The following is a 19,121-nucleotide window of genomic DNA, read 5'->3' on the forward strand; positions in this document are numbered from 1 at the left end:
GGAGGAACAATGGGAGACGGAGAGAGAAGGAAGGAGTATGTATGGGTGAGAGAGAGAGAGAGAAAGAAGCAGCCTGGTGGATGATCCCGCCTCTAAGGAGCCGCTCCATGTCGGAGAGCCCGTGTCCGGGGGCGAGAGCGGGAATCTACCTCCTCTTCTCCCTCTCCGTTCTCCACCCTCGTCGTCCACCCTCACCTCTCCGTCTCTCCGTCTCCCTCTCGCGCGCGGTTAGCTTTTTCCCCCCCGCGGAGGACGTACCGGCGCAGGCTCCGATACAGCCAATCGTCGGACCGCGACTGATAACGACGCTGCCAAATGTGCGTCTGTCGTACCGCGACCGAGTCCGCCACGGTGGTCCACGCGCGCTGACAAACTCTCGGGATATCCCCGCGAGCGAGCAAGCGAGCGAGCGAGCGAGCGAACGAACGAACGAACGAACGAGCGAGCGATCGAACCAAGTCAACCGGTCTGGTAATCCCCGCGGAACATCGCGGAACATCCACGCTCCGGCGAGTACATGTATCTATTCTCCCCCGCGCGTTACTCGCTTACCCGTCCGTCGCGATTCTCAGTGTCGATTCCGCAGTCAACGATCCCACTCAACTTTTTCCGGACTTTCGCACGGACGTCGCAGTGAACATTCAAAGTGAACGTGAGAGGACATTTGGACAATCTCAACGAGATCTCGGGAGGCCGTTTGCCGGTGGAGACGACAAGCGCGCGAGAATCGCGGTCCATCGAACGTGTATCGTCGGCGAGATCGAGGGAGATATCTCGAGGATCGAACTGGATCTGTGACAGTGCTGGACAAGATACCACGTAGGCCCCCGCACTGACGGTAAGTGTGTACGTAAGTTTTGTTTTTCCGATTGCTGCGATACGGATCGAAGTGTTGGTGTACATACGCGTCGAAGAGAATAAGTTCGGGGAAGAACGCCCCGAAAAGAGGAAACCGAAGATTGTCGGCCGCGCGCTTCCGTCGCGCCGCGCCGGTGCCTCTCGCCGATGGAACAATGTCGATAACACCGAAAGCGACCGCGATCGTTTCGCGTTGCTCATACGCGGATTTATAGCAGTTTTACGAGCGTTTTCTTCGATATTTCGTATTTATCTTTAGATTCGTCGTTCAACCGATCGATTTATCATTTTGAGTTTTTATCTATTTGATGTCTCTCTTGATACAGTACTTTTCGTGTATCAGTAATAAAAATCAATGCGCATTTCTTTTTCCTTATTCACAGTGTTAATTAATAATTTTGTGTATTAAATTTTGTGTAAACTGCGATCAATTTGCATCTCATTCTCTTTTTAAAACGCTAATCGTAATAGCTGTAAATTTTGCAACAAAGAAAGAATCAAAAAAACCGTTTATCCCTCGTTCAGTCTCTTAAACTATGTTCTTGTGCTTAAATTGAAATCATGAAAATTATATTATAATGAGGTTTGATGAGATAAATCTTAAAAACTGAAATTTTTATCGAATTAATTTTCTGAGACCTTCAATCGAGAGAGATTTATAAATGTGATTTAAACAAATGCGAAGCAATTATTAATTTACGTGCACTGTAAAAAAAGATGTGTTAAACAACATGCTTCAATGCGCGTTTCTTAAACATACCTATGTGTAAAAAGAAAAAAAAAACACTTTCGTGTATATGAAATACGTGTGTTTTTTTAACATAGATAACTGCGTTGAGAAAGCGCACTTTGTTATTTTAACCTGTCGGTTTTGTGTGTTGAAATAAACGGAGACACTTTAATATGTCTTAATGCAACTTGTCTCAACACATTTTAACATGTCTTTACAGTTTATGCGTTTTGTAATGACTTCCTTTCTCATATGTTCATCAAGATCTCAAGCTTCATTCAATCGTAGTAATTCCAGCAGGTAACCAAACGAGACAAGATAAACAACTATGTAGAGAGTGACATTGCGAGCAAAAATATCAAACTTTCCAAAGAATAATGTAAATTTCACGATTAAAATATTGGAAATACATTTTATAAAATATTTAAACGTGTTAATTAGAATCTAGTATTCTAGTAGATGCGATTGCGAGATCCGAGGATTCAATTCGCGCGAACGGAAGTGTTTCGGCGTCGCGAAACGTGGCCCTATAATTCCGTTCACGGAGCCTCACGCATGACGCGTCTCCGCGTCTGTCGCCACGCACGTTTTACGGGCTAAACGGCGGGCGCACGCATTGACCAACGCGAAATTACCGCGCGTGTCCACCGACCGCTACGTCGCGGTTGACCCCTTGCTTTAGCACGTTACGCACCGTGATCGCCGTTTTATATTTCCTTCTTTTTTTTTCTTTTAGACAAACGTGAATTTTTCATCTGGATGTGAGAAAGAAACGTAGATTCGTACACGTTGTTTAACAATTGGGACGTTCTCATTGAGAAAATCGTACGCTCTGATATAATCCGAACGCTCGCGAAACATTTGCGTGAATAATTACGACAAATATATATTCTTTAATGACTCTGTTGAAGTCTATTGGATTCATCTTCGTTTATAAAATAATAATTCACTTTCCTGTTTTATGTATAGTATAAACAAAACGTAAATGTATATAATTAAAATAATTTTGTAATATAAAAACAGAAAAAAATTTAGTTTCCATTTAGTATTATTCCACTTTTTCTGCCAAAGATCTATAATGCAAAAAGAACCTTGTTAAAAAAATTACGTTAATTCGCTCAATGATACTATAGCAAATGTTACCAATTTCAATTTTGCTGCATATAAACAATTCGTTTTAATTTTACATTCTAATTTGAAAATTTGCCTCTTGCTCTATTCTGCTTCGCGCGCCACGCCGTCTTACGACGTAAGCATCTCCGTCAACTGATCTTTAATTTATCGATGTAGATTCCTTGGACGGCCAATAAAGTGTCGCGACGCGATTCTCATATGTCGGAAAGCGTTTTTCCGGTGATCTCGATTTTTTCTCCCTCTCGCGTGCAATCGCGCGTCTGTGTTGTTCGCGACGATACGTTTAAATGATGTGTGTGTGTATATATATACAATATATATATATATATATATATACACACATATATTTATATACGTATGTATGTATGTATATATACGCGAGACGAGAGTTTAGACGAGGTAGGCAGAGGGGTTTCCGGCGAGCGTTAACAGAGTAACAGAGTGATGTAATGAGGCCCGGAAGCAGGCAATTTGCTGCCCGCGGCGGCCACAGTTGCGCGAGACAACCTGCCCGGAGTACCTTCTTCTTGATACCGCGGTCCAGCCTTTTCCGTATCTGACCGTGAAACCCGCGAAAAGTCATGTCGTGAAATAGCGCGAACGGGAAAAACAATACTGTAGGGCGATCGCGCGCGAGTGCGTGTGAAGGGAAATTGTCAGCGCGCGTCGAGGAGAGCGCAATTATCTCGTATGATAAACGCGCGGCCCGCTGGCACAACGTTGTTTTGTTCGATTATAATGAGTGTGAATTATATGCAACAATGGACGTCGCACAATTGGCGTAAGGTACAGTTTTTCCGAATCTACAGTATGAAGAGTCATCAAGATTATGCTGGTTTCAACTTCTGATGATTACAACGCTACAATTATTATCATTCACGAACGACGCGTGTAATGTAACGGAATATTTTTTTAATTCACATGTTACTCCTTTATTTTAAATCGAGAAATTATTTTGAATAAAAAAATCAACAAGTATATTTGGTAATATATATTATATGCTTAATAATTGCAACATAAATTAAAGCACGCGTTTGTTTCACTGTCGAAATATTTGCGGCAATTTGATGTCATCGGTAACCATAAAAATTTAATGGTAAAAAGATAAAAATTCAAATGGCTGATCAAGAACGATGCATTGTTTGGTGAACGAAACAAATTCCCGATAGCGTAAAAATGGCGACCGCGGGAGCAGTCGATGGACTACGGTATCCTCGACGATCGATCGTTCGATTCGGCTTCTAAATTGTTAGACAGAACCGCAAAGACAATCCGACTGCGCACTCATCGTGCCGCGAAACAGCGTGACTATGTGACAGTTTTGTGATTAGATTGACCTCAATACGCGCTGGACATCCGGACGTACCCACGAGAGTGCTTGTATCCTTAACCCATCGCGATCGAATGTTAGTGAATGCTTCGCGATAACAAGTGATTCGCGATCAGAGACGGACAAAGAAAAAGCTGCATCTCGCCTTCCGGACTATTTTGGTGGATGATTCAGAGAAAAGTGACGTTTGAACGATCAGCGCAGCAACAGTGAAACGTGTATAGGTCCATCGCGAAAATTGTCACGTTGAACGAAGGTAAACAAAAGCTCAGAAATAAAGAAAAAGCTAATGTTTTATGTTTAAAATAACGCCTTCTATTAAAAGGATTTTATATGTTTTTAATTTATTAGTTTTAACAATTTTATTGTTTTTAATAAAAATTAATAGAACTTGACTCTCTCACAGGACAATATAAAGAAAATCAGCTACTTATTGTCAAGTTTTTCAAATAAAGTTTTACAACATGTATATTTAGAAAAAATTCATAAAATCTATAATTAAAAATATTTAAAAAAAATAAAATAAAATTACATGAATATGAAAGAATGGAAACAAGTTTGAATGCAGATCATTCTCGATATTTAAATACTTTTTATGCAACACGTATGTAAATTAATCTATCGATTTTAATGAGAAAATGATAACTTTAGAAATAAATGTAGCTGTTTAGCTTTCTATTAATAACTAAGGTTAAATAGAAGGCAAATAGAAAGCGGGTCGATAGTTCGTGTCCAAGCAGTTGGACAGTTGAAAATAAATACGTGATTCATATATTCATTACATTAACTCACTTGATAATTTCTTTATCTGCACTGTACACTTTCTCTCTAAATTTAAAAATAGTACGATAAGAATTTCATGTGGTTGAGCGAGTCTCACACGTGGATCGGCCCGGTAACACTGTGCGGCATCACTTCGTTTGAATAATGATTTATGTAATACGGGAAGGGATAGCGGAAGCGGCAGATTTTCAAGATTAGACGGAAGCGAACTCGCGATAAACGACAAGCTTTAATATTATAGGTGGCCTCTTATCTCCGCGCTCTCCGCGTTGCGGAATTGCGGAAAGATACGATCGCAACGGGCCTCATGCAAATTCGATTCTGGATCGCTTTCGCAATTTTGACGACCATAAGTTCGAGGCCGCGTCGTCGATGAAATGTAGATGATAGGCGTCACGGCGTGTTTTCTAGATTGCGCGACTTCGATTAGCTGAGCGCTCCGTTGTTACGTGCGTGATAGTTCGCTGATATCTTTCGAATGGCATGTTTCTAGTATTTGTGCCTCTCTCCGTCGCGAAAAAAGCGATAAAGAAGTGCTAAGCATCGTATTTAATTTGCAATACATATGCACAAATCTAGTAAATACGTTGAATCAAAATATAAATTAAAATAACGTATTTTTCTATTTGTATTCTTGTAAATTAAAATCTGCCAATAATTTTATGTAATTTTGTACGAATAATTTTATAGACCAATTTTTATTCAAATACCTACAATTAATTAAAGCGAAATGTAACATCAAATAAACGGATTAGATAAAGAAAATAGTTTGAGCTAGCACCTATGAAACGGCAATTCTTGTGGAGTAATAGTGTATTTGATACGACCTTTTATCCATCCACTAACAGATATCGCACCTAAAATGATGAATAAGAATGCTAATGTAATAAACGCTTTCCTGGTGTGCAGCTTTGGTTGATTCATGGCCAGCTGCAACCGAAAGTGGACGTATATACCTGCCTATTAAGTGTTATTTTGACCGATTAACCCGGGAACAAACGAGTACGAAATACGTCATAAATGATTCAAAGATAAAAACTTCAAAAAATTAATTATGTAATAGAACCTTTATCTTATCTCTTATACGAAATATGATTTTAATATTATATAACATTTAAGTGATTTGATGATAAGAAATCAGTGATTATGAGAGGTAACAATCTTAACTTGACTGACTAATTTTAGAAAATTCACATTATTCTAAGTTAAAAAAAAAACAAAGTATTTTGAAAATCATATAAGTAAAATAATCATAAAATACAACAAATTGATAATTTTAGGGAAAAACATTAGAGAGAAAGTTGTAAACAGATATATAAGTAAAATAATGAAAAACATTCATTACGAAATTTTGTAAAATGAGAAACATTTATGTATACAACGCGCTCATCTGTTTTAATTCGATTATGGCTTTACCGGATGTTTCAAGGGTCCTTTAATGATCTCGACTAGTATATACTGCACGAGTGTAAGTGCTGTCAACCTAAAGTAGGCATGTTTTATTTGACCCTGCATTGCATTTTAGTCACGTCCATTTTAATAGATCGAAAGAATTTAATAGCGCGGACAAAATTTATGTCGCTAATAGAATTATTTTCTCTTCGATTTTAAGCTCGCGTTTAACAAAACGTTAGCTTATTACTGACAACTACTAGATATGTACGGCGACGTGAACTTCATTTCTGAGAGTTGCAATGTTAATATTCAGCAGGAAGTACTCAATTGAACGAAACGGAGTCAACGTCGACGTACAGATGTTTCTCATTGAGACTTCTTCCTAATATGTAGCTGAATCAGTGAGCAAAAGATAAAAAGGAATTAAAATTTTCAAACTTCTTCGCCTGCTTTGGACACAAAAATGTCTCCGAAAAATGACAAAATAAATGAGATTGCATAATCGCGCGCTCGCGTATCGTTATCGAGATGAAGGCGGTTTGCGTTACCAATTATACTTCTGTATAACAGGTTGTTTTTGATAACTGCGCTTCTCTCTCTCTCTCTCTCTCCCTGTTGTTCACAGAAAACAATCTTGAATTGCAGGGGCTCTTTGGTGATGTACGACAGCGCTAGCTGTTCGTACGCAGGTGCGCTCGAATTAAAGGGAGCCTCCGGGGCCGGAGCCGCGGCCGCGGCCGCCGCCGGTGTAACCGCGGCCGGCGTCAAGCAGGAAAACTGGCCGTACCGCGGCCTCACCTGCGGCAGCACCTTTCAACGACTCAAGGAAAGCGTCGACAAGGCGAAGCAGGCCCTCGCCGATCGCAGTGGTTATCTGGCGGGTGCGTTTTCGCCGCCTCCGCGCGCCAACCCGTCCGCCATTTCGCCCACCGCCTCCATCACCGGTAAGCGAGATTTCTCTTATTTTTCCACGGGATCTCGGTCCTCCCTCGCAGCAAGGGAATTTAAATACGGCTTTCGCGTAAAAGGAATTGATATTTAATTTTAGTCTGAGCTTTTCATGCTTTATACAAGACAGGTTTTCATATAGAATAAGTGTAATTTTATTCGAAAAAAGATGATTTTTTTTCTATTGAAATATTGGTCCAAATTTGCGAAACGTTCTCTAACATTTTCTCGCACGCTTTATTTCTCAAGAGAACAAAGTTAAGGAATTCATCAAGTGTATATCTTAGCTAACACACGTCCATTAATTCCATTATGTTTGCAACTGTAGCACACAATGTTACAATTTTCTTTATCTTTCTGTTATTTTTCTACAGAGAAAAAAAAATTAGTAGCAAATCAACAATCTTTGTTTCATATATAAGCAAGAATATAAAATCTTCTTGGAAGAATTTACAATCTTAAACAGACAGAAGAAAATTTTTCTCTTCACATAAGCAAATTATGTCTGTTTAAGGTTATAAATTCTTCCAAGAAGATTTTATATTCTTGCTTATATATATGAAACAAAGATTGTTAATTTGATACTAAATTTTTTTCTGCGTAGAAAATAAAATCAGAAGCTATTTCAATTCCAGTTAGAGATTCTCTGTTTTTATATAAAAGTTTAACTAGTAAAAATGTTAATGCGAGGCATAAGACGTTTTTTCGCCAAACGGGAAGTAGGCAGGTGTGAGATATGCATGAAAGTGTAACTCATTGCGTGGCGATGCGAAATAGTTGTTGCCGTAACGCCGAGCGTAAAGTCACGCACGTATACGCGTGGAAAGACACGCAACCTGATTACGCGCAAGTTTATTCCGGCATAAGTGCCACGGAGATACCATCGATCGGTTCTAATGTAAGTCGTGATGACGTAATGCGATTAATGAGAGCAAAACCCCTCGCTATTTTCCCACAATGATAAGCGGCACATGACGCCAAGATTTCGCAAACACGTTTTAAGGATCGGTGATACGTGTGTTCATGTCACGTTATAAGTGCCCGATGCATATACGTACATTTAATTTTCGCGCGTAATTATTTCAACACAACCTTCAACTCTTTCTTTGTAAAAGAGAGTGCAAAACTGCAAAAGAGATCATTGCTAAAGTAATGATAAATTTTTACATTAAACATTTTCGCAAACTTTCCTTTTGCTCCTTGATGTGAAGGAAAAAGAAGAAAATATTGTTATTCGGTTATCACATAAATGTCACATATCGAAGAGGTAATGCATTTCAATGTTTGGTTCTGCTGAAAAGGTCGCTGTTCCATCGACCGAAATTTTTGCACAACCAAATCTAATTTGTACGTCAAATGACCGAATTAATCGACTCGTCGCTATTTTCTCAAGCAGCGTCAAATTTATAGAGAAAACGTAGTAATAGAATGCAAGTGGCATCTCGCCTTTGATAACGGTGCGGTATCTCTTTCCGAAATCGTTGAGAACGAACAAAGATGAGCGTCAGCCTGCGATGCTCTCCCGTGCCAAGAGAAATGCGAAAAAAAACCGGGGTAACGGTCTCGCGCGCGATAATTTGTCATCCGGCAGTAGCAGCAGCCGGCGGGCGGCGGGCTGACTGTTGCTCTTCGTTGTCGCCGATTTCCGATTGCTTTTTTAAAGCGCCGGTCGCCGAGGACATTAATTACCCGGCCAGTGTAAATCACGTTATCTACCGCCCACACCCGCGAGGGCCGCGAGGAGACGATGGAACGGAAGGGGAGTACGACGGAGGAAGAGGAAGAGGAGGAGGCGGAGGAGGCGGAGGAGTAGGAGGAGGAGGATGAGGAAGAGGTGGACGAGGAAACGGAGGAGAGGATCGGGGAGGTGTTCGAATACGGCGGGGGTCGTGTTGCACGATGCGATGGTGTTGCATCGCTGCCAGCCGGAGCAAAACGCCCGTCGACCGCTCTCCACGGCCGCAGCAATATCCTGCTCGCCGTTCCCGAAATTTATCGGCAACTCGCCCGAAACTTTCGTCTCGCCCGGTGGCTGCACGTTTAACGGCGCGACGCGGTCGCCCGCATTTACCTAGGCGATCGATCGATCTCCCGCCTCCTGGATCGCGCGCGAATCCGCGATCGTGGATGTTGGCCGCGCCGCTCCGTAACACGTTTTTTGGCCGCTGGTTAATTCATCTCGCGCCGCGACAGCAAGGTCACTGAGATAACGTTATATTATTCAATAGCGTCACACAATACGTGGTCCACGTAGTCACGAAGCAACGTCCATTAATTTGCAAGACGATACTCGCGGTATTCTTTTCAGTCAACAATTTGGGATTTGCGGTCGAGGCGGTTATGATTCAGATATGCAATACTAATGCAAATTCGCAAAAAAAAAGGGGGAATTGACAAGATTGTTATATATTATCAGTTTCACTAACGCCAATGAAATCTTTAATTTAAAGTCTTGTGCTTTCTGTTCAATCACATTTCAAGATATAATAAAAACAGTAAATTATATATCGATTCTGTTTCACCATCATTAGCAAAATCAATTCTAAATATAATCGGGTCTCTGTAGATTTCAATATTTTTTTTATAAATATATGTATAAACGCACGTGTACTACGAAACGTGTTTTACGAAACTCTCTGGATCGTAATTCAACATTAGTTACATTTGGATACTCTCGTATTACGAGTTTTAAAACTTTTTGACTTTTCTCGTCTCTCTCCCTCTCATGTATCGCGACAATCATCCACCCCACGATAGGATTCTATTCAATCGTGCGTTTTACCATGTCCAGTTGCACGGTCGTTCACTTTAAGGGAAATCTTTAGTCACGTCTGTGTCTCGAGGGATCGTCTCAAAATTTTGACGGCACTCGTAGGGTTCGAGACAAGATGGTGGGTCGATGATGGCGGCGGGTAGTCGCGAAAATGTAGAATGACGAGGGAGGAGCGGTTACAGGGTTAGCCGGGAGCGTATCCATGACGACCGACCGCCCCACGTACCCTCCGAGATCCCGGATGCTCCCCTCGGCATCCCAGCATCCCTCCCTTTCCTCCCGCTTCCACCGCTCGCTTCCCTTCTCACTCACCCACCGCCACCCCGTGGCTCTCTCCCCTGCGTTTCGCCATCCCGGGCAACCCTCTACGGCTACCGGGCTTGCTCTATCTTTCCCTATCTGCGGCCCGCTCCGGGGGATGCACGGCTACTTAGATTTTAAGTCGAGCCATTTCGTGCCGCGTACCTATACCTAACCCGGCTATAATTCTCGCTAGATACAGACGTGCCGACAAAGGAGCTGGATTCTCCGCGAAATTTCGGCCCTCGCACTCGTTCTCGCTCTCGCTCTCGCGCGACGGAATTTCGATGCGAACGCGAAGCACAAATTTCGCGCGGCACAAAAGCCTCTCTGGAATTAAAACCGTCGACCTCGCTGAACTCGCGGTAAGCCGCGTGATATATTCTGACGTATTTTAGCTGCGCAGTAATTCTCCAGTAATGGAATGTCGAGGAGACAACGAAACTTGGTTGTTAAACTTAATACGATAATTAAGCTTAACGAAACATTTCTTCAGAATTAAGATATTGAATTGGAAAGGACAAAAGTAATTGATTATCAATTGGTTATTACATTATGTACAATAATTATTTACTTTGAATTAGAAAGGACGAGTGAATTTGAAAAAGTATTGGCGAATGTTGATTGTTAGTCGTGAATACTTTTCCAAATTCATCTGTCCATATTAATAATGATCTCAATACAAAAGAGAAGACGAAAAGAGTACTTGTAATTGATTGCTAATTACACATTAACACTTAGCCGCACTTATATGTATAATCCATAAAAATCATTATATATTTTAAATCAATAACAAAATTATTGAAATTAGAATCTAATTTTGTCTTTACTTCTTGTAGTGTAAAAAAAAATCAGAATAATTAGCCGCAAAAATTGATTTCCACTTGCACGTTATTTCAGAAGGAAATATTACGATTCGACGCCAGTTCACAGTAATAGTTGAATGTTAAATACAAATATTTTCTGCGTTTATTTCCTTTAACTTGTCACATAATCTGCACTAGCACCAACAAAGTTGAGGGGCAGCGGAAGTGTCGGTCATTGTGTCAGCGTGTCTCAGGGTAATGCATGTATTTAATGTTTGTCGGTCGAGCACCATCCCTCGGATAGCCTGTTTGCACACGTAATTGATGTTTGACAAGACGAGGTGACACGCGTGCCGACGTCGTGTTTGTCAGTGTACACGCGTTTACCTTTTTAACATGAGCAATAAACGACGCACTTAGGTGCACATCTCTTTCATCTATTCTATTCTATTAAATCGAGCATATGTAACGAATTTAATTCATTGCGGTCACAATCTTATCGATCCGAGTCTAATTTCTGGGAGAGTCTAATTTCTGTGACTTTTCAACTCAAAACGTATATTTACATTCAATTCGATATTTCAAGTTAAATATTACATTTAGATATAAAATCGAGAAATTAAAAATACTTAGTAATCGCAATTTTATGTGTTATTATTAGCATCTAATTCACTTCTTACTAGAGAAAGATTTTTAAGGTCACTAAGTATGATATTGTAGTAAAAAATTTCAAAATAAAAAATGGGTTCAAAATAGGTTTCGTTCAAATCTAACAAAATTTAGTATTTCAGTTTGCCACATTAAATCTACCATTATCGATCAAGTCAGAGCCAATTGCAAGTCAAAGACGATTTCAACCCCGACACTTCAGCAACCCTTTAACGGAGGAGTTCCTAAACGGCGATGTTTCGTACGGATGTAAGGTTGCCTCTCATCTATCTAATTGTACGGAATATGATGAGAGAGCAGGTTCTAAACGGTGCTACATAAAAGAAAGCTTCGCTCCACCTATCTACCCCTTGCTATAGAAATTTACTCGTCTCTGGATGACAAAATTGATTTCCATTGTTCTCATTTATATTTAGCATATTGGCATTTAAATGTGAAGCTTAAACATAAAATGACATAAATTTTCAATTTTATAAAAGTCACATAGAAAAGTACAAAATATTGTGTTAAAATTTAATAATTCTCACACTATCAACAATTCTCTGTCAAAAGAACACAGTAGAATTCAGTCATTTTTGTGTGTGAGAATTTCTTTCATATATTTGATATTAACTTTTATATTTTATTAAAAATTTTAACTAACCTTTTAACAGTAAATTTTTTGTTTTTTTATATGTCAAATAAAAAAAGATTTATTTATCAAATAAATATGTGTTTGAAAGAAATTATATAAAGTATCATAGGAGAATTTTCTTTTTTCGTTAATATCGCTAAACGTATTTAACAATACATTAATATGTCAGAAATTTTTGTCATAAAAAGATCGATTCCGAATTTATTAAATAGTGTAACGATATAAGAATATAAAGAATTTGAACTTTGTAAGATCAATTTAGGAGTTACCGATTTAGCGCCGAAGAAGGGAGGATCACGATGACCGAGACGCGTTGATAATTGCCGGTATCGGTTAACCCAGGGGGTGGTTCTGGGTCTCGAACACCCCATGTTACGATCCGGTGGCCCCCTCGATTTTCTCCGCGCGTGATCCCTTTTGCCCTTTATCCGTGAACCTCTGCGAGCCCCTTCGCTTCCGCTACCAGTGGCACCGGTAACTGCGACTAGTCCACCCTCGTTCCCAGCGTTCGGGGGTGACTAAGGGTCAGAGAATCGTAACTGTCTCTCTTTTAAAAAATGGAAGGAATACATTAAGAACCCTCAGAAACGAGACGAGGCTCGACTTCCGCCCTTGTACAGGATTTTTCCTTGGACCGGGCGTAAACTTCTGTTGCCGAGATAATTGGGCATATTAATGATGCGCGAACTTTTACGTATTGAGACAGTTTAATACATATGCGCTAATAATTGATTTAGAAATATTAATAACTCAATTTTCTTGATAAACATACTGTTTTTAATTTGATTTTATAACATTTGCTTTTACTGTGTAAAATAATTATATTGCCGTTCAAAAGCATTTCATCACTCCAAGTTTTGTATATCTTTTTATGCCTAATTTCGTTCAAATTTATATTCTTTTTATAAATATAAAATATAATATTTTTAGTCATCAAAATTATTATAAAGCCCAACATCTAGTAGATTATGAATAAAGATTAAAATTCACTTTTCTTCAAAGTTCAAATTATTTAATTAAGAAAAACAAAATGAGCAAATACTTTTACTTCAGTTTCCTATTTAATATAATTAAATGTTAAGCAATATATATTGAATTTCTTATTCTCTCTAATAGTTCTTTAGTAGTTGTGAAATTTCAATCATGTTTCTATTTACATAAATAATTTTTAAAATACTTGTTACGTTTTACCAATTCATACAAAATTATCTTGTTTTTCTTTTAATGACTGTAGTTAATCTATTAACTTTAACCACATGCGCAATCAATATTACGATTTGATGCAATAAATAAATAGTATTCTCGCGAGTTTATCTCTCTGTCATCCCGTTTTTTTTCTCCTCTTTCTCTCCCTCTTTTCTTCCTCTATCTCTTATTCTTACTCTCTCTTTCTCTCATTTCGTGTCGTTCAGGTCGATCGCGCACGGCCGATTTTGGTATCCCCGCGGGGTTCCGTCTTTCTGCTCGCGCAGTTCTCCTACGGCTCGTTGCAGGCCCCGTGACTAATCATGATAGTTCCGCTCGGGAACGGCGGGGACACACGACTCTCGGTTCCGGTTCCGGCGCGTGCTGTCACCCCCTCCGGGACCCTCTCTGTTCCAGCGTCGACCGCCTGGCCGCTACCCCCTGACGCTGTTGGCAAGCCGCCCTCCCGCGCAATTATTGCGCTTCGCAACAAAGAGCGTACCGCACGACTTCGAAGGGCCAGGTTGCTCCTGCCGCTGCCTTATCTTCGCGGCAAGACCCTTCGTTCAGTTCTCTTACTTCGCGAATTCTCTCTCCCCTTCCTTCGTCCCGACATCAAACGGTCACATTTAACGATTATGTTTCCATAGCACGTGTACAAGATGATTGAAACTTGAATTAAACCATGAGTAACATGCAACAAAGAGAACTCTCTATCCAAAAAATAAAAAAAATAATTAAAAAACGCTCGTTTGTCTAAAAATAAAATAATCATCAAGAAAGGTCATAGACGAGCTATTTAAAAATATCAAACATATAATTTAATTAACAAAGTTTAGATTAGAAACGTTTCGATAGTACTTAGTCATTATCTATCTAACTACAGAAATAATTATTAAGCATCGAAACAATATCAATGTTAAGAAGATATAAATTCATCACACTTATGGTGAGTTGTAAAATCGTCTTTTTCGTTGTAATTAAAAAAAAATTGTTACTTTCTTCATAATTTAATATTAATTAATAACATTGTTATTTTCAAGAAAATACATAAATTTAACCTTGATAAGTATAAAAAAAATTCTCTATTAAGGTGACACGTAAATCTATTTTAACGCTCGTATGTATCTTTTGCTGTCCTATTATTACATTTTGATAAGTCTTAAAAAGCGAATTAAATTATCTCGTATTACAATCGCATCGCGATTGCGTTCTCCGATTGCAGCGTTGCGATCTACGGTGAAGCTGTATTTACGATAAACGAGGGGTCGACTGTTTGGGCGAATTTCTTCCGGGAGCTCCTAGAATTTCGGATTTCCGCTTCGAGGCTTTACGCCGTGTCCTCGCCCGTATCCCTGATCCACGCGCATTTCCAGCGTGTATTACCCGTACACGTCAAGGAGCAGCGAGGTCGCTCGTCGGCCCCACGAACGAATCATTATTCATTCTCGCGCGACCTATGGCCCACCCACCCGACGTCGTGAAATAACCTCGTTAAGCCACTAACTGCCGCGGCTGGTCTGGCTGGTGAGAGCGTGCTAGTAGCAACATTTACTAGCGAGAGAGGGGAAGGACACGAGAGAAAACTCGTAGAAGGAGAGGAGGAAGAATATAGAAGAACGACCGGAGAAAGAGCGAGACGATAGCTACGTAAGTGCGAATATTACCGGAAGAAGGCAGACAGGAGAAAGAAGAAGACGAGAAGGAGAAAAAAAGAGCGAGGGAGAAAGTTTTACCCCCTGCATGACTCGGCGGAAATTCGCGCGAGAGTGGTCCGCCCTTGCGACGCGGTTTTATTATGCGTTCGCGCAAGAGGGTGCATGTATATACACGTATAGCGAGCACGATTTCGTAAATCCCAGCCCTCGACAGATCGTATTACGCGATAAATTTTAATTCTCGCCTGTGATCGCCGCGCTTGCTTGCATGCCATGGCGTTTTCTCGCGCCCCGGTAGTGGACTTCGTTGATTGCATGATAAATACGGAGTATCCTGGAGAACTTATGTAACAATAGGGCGGTACGCGCCCTTGTTAAAGCTGAAAACTGTATCCTTTACGGAATTATATAGTTTTACAAAATTATTTCAAACCAAAAGTTAAGAGATTTGAATAACAAATAAATAATAAAATCTCAATATTTACTTCATTTAAGTCAATGTTTATATCAACAGAATTTGAAGTTAAAGCGTCATTATTACCAAAGTGAAAAATATAGCTCAAATAAAGTTTCGATCACAGCTAATAGCTTCGATCTGAATTAAATAACAAATTGCGTTCTATACAATTCTCAAATTCAAAAAATGGTTTATGTAACTGTGATTTATTGCAACTAAACTTAATCTTATAAATCTCCTTTCGTCTCAGATAATTAAATTTAGATTAATATGAATACACCGATGTGAGCCATATCTCTTGTTGCAAAAATCTTATCGTGATAAGATCAACAAGCGGTGATGCAAATTATTAACGATGATCGGTTAAGAGGATGACGATGAAAGCACGTTGGATACGAGTATCCTCAGCGTGCCAGCATCTTCGGAGCGGCATCGAATCAATAATGAAACATTGTCTACTAACTACGGGCAAAATTCTCCAAGGTTTCTTCAACCCCTGAACAGATGGCACTGTATTGCGAAATCATCCCTTATTTTAGTTTGCCTAAAACATGGCAGATGTCTCGCGTATTGTTCGCATCTCTTCGACTACGAGAGATATTATTCTATTTGGAGAGTTGCAAATGTTCATATTTGAATCGTAGATAATTACTTCCCTGATAAGCACATTATGCATCGTTCTACATCCAGATAATGTAATTTTAAATTGTAATCGCTGTATTTCAATAAAATACACAATTTCAATTAACGATGAATATAAATGACGTGTATTATAATTATTAAATAAATTGTAATTATATTGTGCTAAACTGAATATATATTTATAAATTTAGATTTCTTTAAATTTTTATTTTTAAGTTGTCAAAACATAGGTATAAAGTACTTGAGCTATAATAAATAAAGTTTGTTTAATCAATTTTATTAAAAAAAACTCTATGGAGATATTGAAATAAACTAAATAAGAATAAAATCTTTATTTCAATCAGTTACAAAAATAAAATATATCCGTATAAAATATTTAACTAAACAAAAATTTTTTTAACTCTGAGCATTATATGCTGATGTATATAATAAGGTCTGAATCAAAAATAAATAAAAAATTAAACATTATCTTCTAAATTAGTATTCAAAGGATTATTAATCACATAAACAAAATTCCTTAGAATTTTACTCTACTGTTAAAAATCACAATTATAGTTAAAAAGTTGAATAACATTATAACATATTATAACAAACTATAAAATAATACTTAATAAACTTTGCAACTGAATTTCTATAGAAACAGTTCCATTCAAATTTTTGTTGCATTAAACAAACAACGTATTGTTCGAATTCCCCAGCCCTTTTCTACCTTCCTAATGACACATTTTTTAAATATAATATATATTCTAGGCGTAAAATACATTTTTAAACGGTGCATTTAAAAGTGGATTTTATTTGGATGGGCTTTATTTGGCTCACCTTAACTTTAAAATTTACAAATATTTGAATTTTTTAAGAACAAGATTATATAATTGTTTGTAATCTCTAAGTTTTCTGTTCCTTCAAATATATAATATACGTCCAGTATCGTTCGGTTCAGAGATTGCAAAATTCAGTTACGATATTCATAAATTGTATGATTCTACCGTTTCATTTCTTCTGTTTCCTGATTAAATCGGATAACACGTTTCGTGTTACTTTCAAAACCATAAATTAAATTATGAATAAATGTTTCAAGTTCAATTACAGTTATACGTAAGAAACTAGCATTTATCAGTATAATCTTTCGTCGGATTTCCTGGGAGCACTCAAGGCTTCCTAGGAACGCGGTAAAAGCTGCAGCGAGATTGGCCCTTTAGCGTCGACCGAAGTTACCCCGTCACCTCCATTAGTTAGAAAAGAAACGGGCCCTTTAACCGCGACAAAGGTGAGGGTTGAGATCGTGTCGAGTGTGGTAGTGCGTGATCTGTTGCTCGCACGCTGCTATGCACGCCAACAATATTGACTGCCAGCCAAGGAAAGGCAAAAAAAAAGGGAGAGGGGGCGGAGGCGCCTACCAAGAGACTCCCTTTTCCAATGCTCACTCCCCAGTCACTCCTTCATTGACGGAACATTAAGCACACACGATAACGCATGATTAACTGGCTAATGACTCTCTCTTTTTCGCTCTTGCTTTTCGTCGCCGACGGGGGGTCTCACCCGCCGATTTCTACGTCGTCACCGTCGTCACTTCCGAAATAAAATAGACTCTCGTTTGCCACGTCACAAGCGATTGACATCTCAGCTTGTTAATCGATCTCGGCTAATAATTCGTGATAAATTTTGTTTGGGCCGTATTTCCAAGTCGTATTTAGCATTTGTACATAATGTACCATTCGTGCTTAAACGTTTTCACATCTTCATAAAAAATCTATGTACTTTGTATTTTATACATATATAGCACAAGGCAATTTTAATACTAATAAGACGGGAGAAAAGGGAAGGAAGAGAGAATGCATTCGCCGATTTTTGCAGCGTCACCGTTGTCACTTCCGAAATAAAATAGACCCTCATTCTTCTCGCGGTAAGTGACTGTCATTTTGCACCGTTAATCGATAAGACTAGCAATTCGTAAGAGACAAATTCTACTTAGCGAAGTATAAAAACAAAAAAACAAAAAATGTTAAGTGTCACAATTCCAATGGCTCCTTTAATATTAATTTACAATTGATTTTTTTCTTAATAAAAATAAAGCCGTTTACTGCAAATTCATACAAAAAACTACAGATTAAAATTTTGGTAAAATAAAATCTTCATTACTTGAGATTAACTAAAGAATACGATTTCGTTTGACCTAGTTAAGTTTAATTTGCGAAAAGGTTATTTGGTTTAATCTCTAGAAATTTACCAATATCTCAATTAAAATTCTGTTAAAAAGCTCTTTACTTAACAGAAAAGCTATTATTATAATCAATGTCATAAATGTTATAAAAAGGTTGGCACATCTTTGGCATATAATAAAAATACATTTCCTTATAAAAAACTCTTTCACAAGAAAGATATAGAATGGTATCATGTATCGTAATAATTTGTACAAAGTTATGATTTCAAAGATTTAGTAATATAATATTTTTTAAATAAACAACTCTGTGTAGAGTGTCATAAAAATATTACATCTAAAAATTTAGCAGGACATAAATATTTCTCAACATTACGATCAACTTACTTTTGCTTAGGAGCCACGTTCGATGGTTTTTCGTTGTCAAAAATTACGACTGTTATGTATGAGCTACGTTGCAGATACGTAAAACTGATTGAAAATCGCGGACCGTAAACTCTGATAAAATCTGGGATATGATAAAGCGAGCTTCACGCTCCATCGTATGCATTAGTTATGAGGCACCGTCACCGCGTGTTATATGCAGTCATTACAGCTGCGATGATTAATTCTTCGTGAGGGTGCAACTGATTATCATAAATTTTATTGCTAGTACGATACT

General features: G+C 38.6%; 1 protein-coding gene across 3 annotated transcripts in view; it reads left to right on the forward strand.

Moving 5' to 3' along the window:
- Positions 1 to 322: 322 nt before the first annotated feature.
- The window catches only part of LOC105200525 (transcriptional regulator ERG homolog), a 57,384-nt gene continuing 38,585 nt past the window's right edge, over positions 323 to 19,121 (forward strand). Inside the window, exons 1-2 of one of the 3 annotated variants that reach the window (XM_026132540.2) lie at positions 323 to 838; positions 6,876 to 7,174. In XM_026132540.2, coding sequence (XP_025988325.1) covers positions 6,889 to 7,174 — 286 coding nt within the window. In that variant the 5' untranslated portion in view covers positions 323 to 838; positions 6,876 to 6,888. Of the gene's footprint in view, positions 839 to 3,192; positions 4,309 to 6,875; positions 7,175 to 19,121 lie in introns of those variants that run through there. The other 2 variants (XM_026132541.2, XM_026132539.2) reach the window with 2 other exon arrangements.

Source organism: Solenopsis invicta, chromosome 11 (genome assembly GCF_016802725.1).
Source record: "Solenopsis invicta isolate M01_SB chromosome 11, UNIL_Sinv_3.0, whole genome shotgun sequence".
Taxonomy (NCBI): domain Eukaryota; kingdom Metazoa; phylum Arthropoda; class Insecta; order Hymenoptera; family Formicidae; genus Solenopsis; species Solenopsis invicta.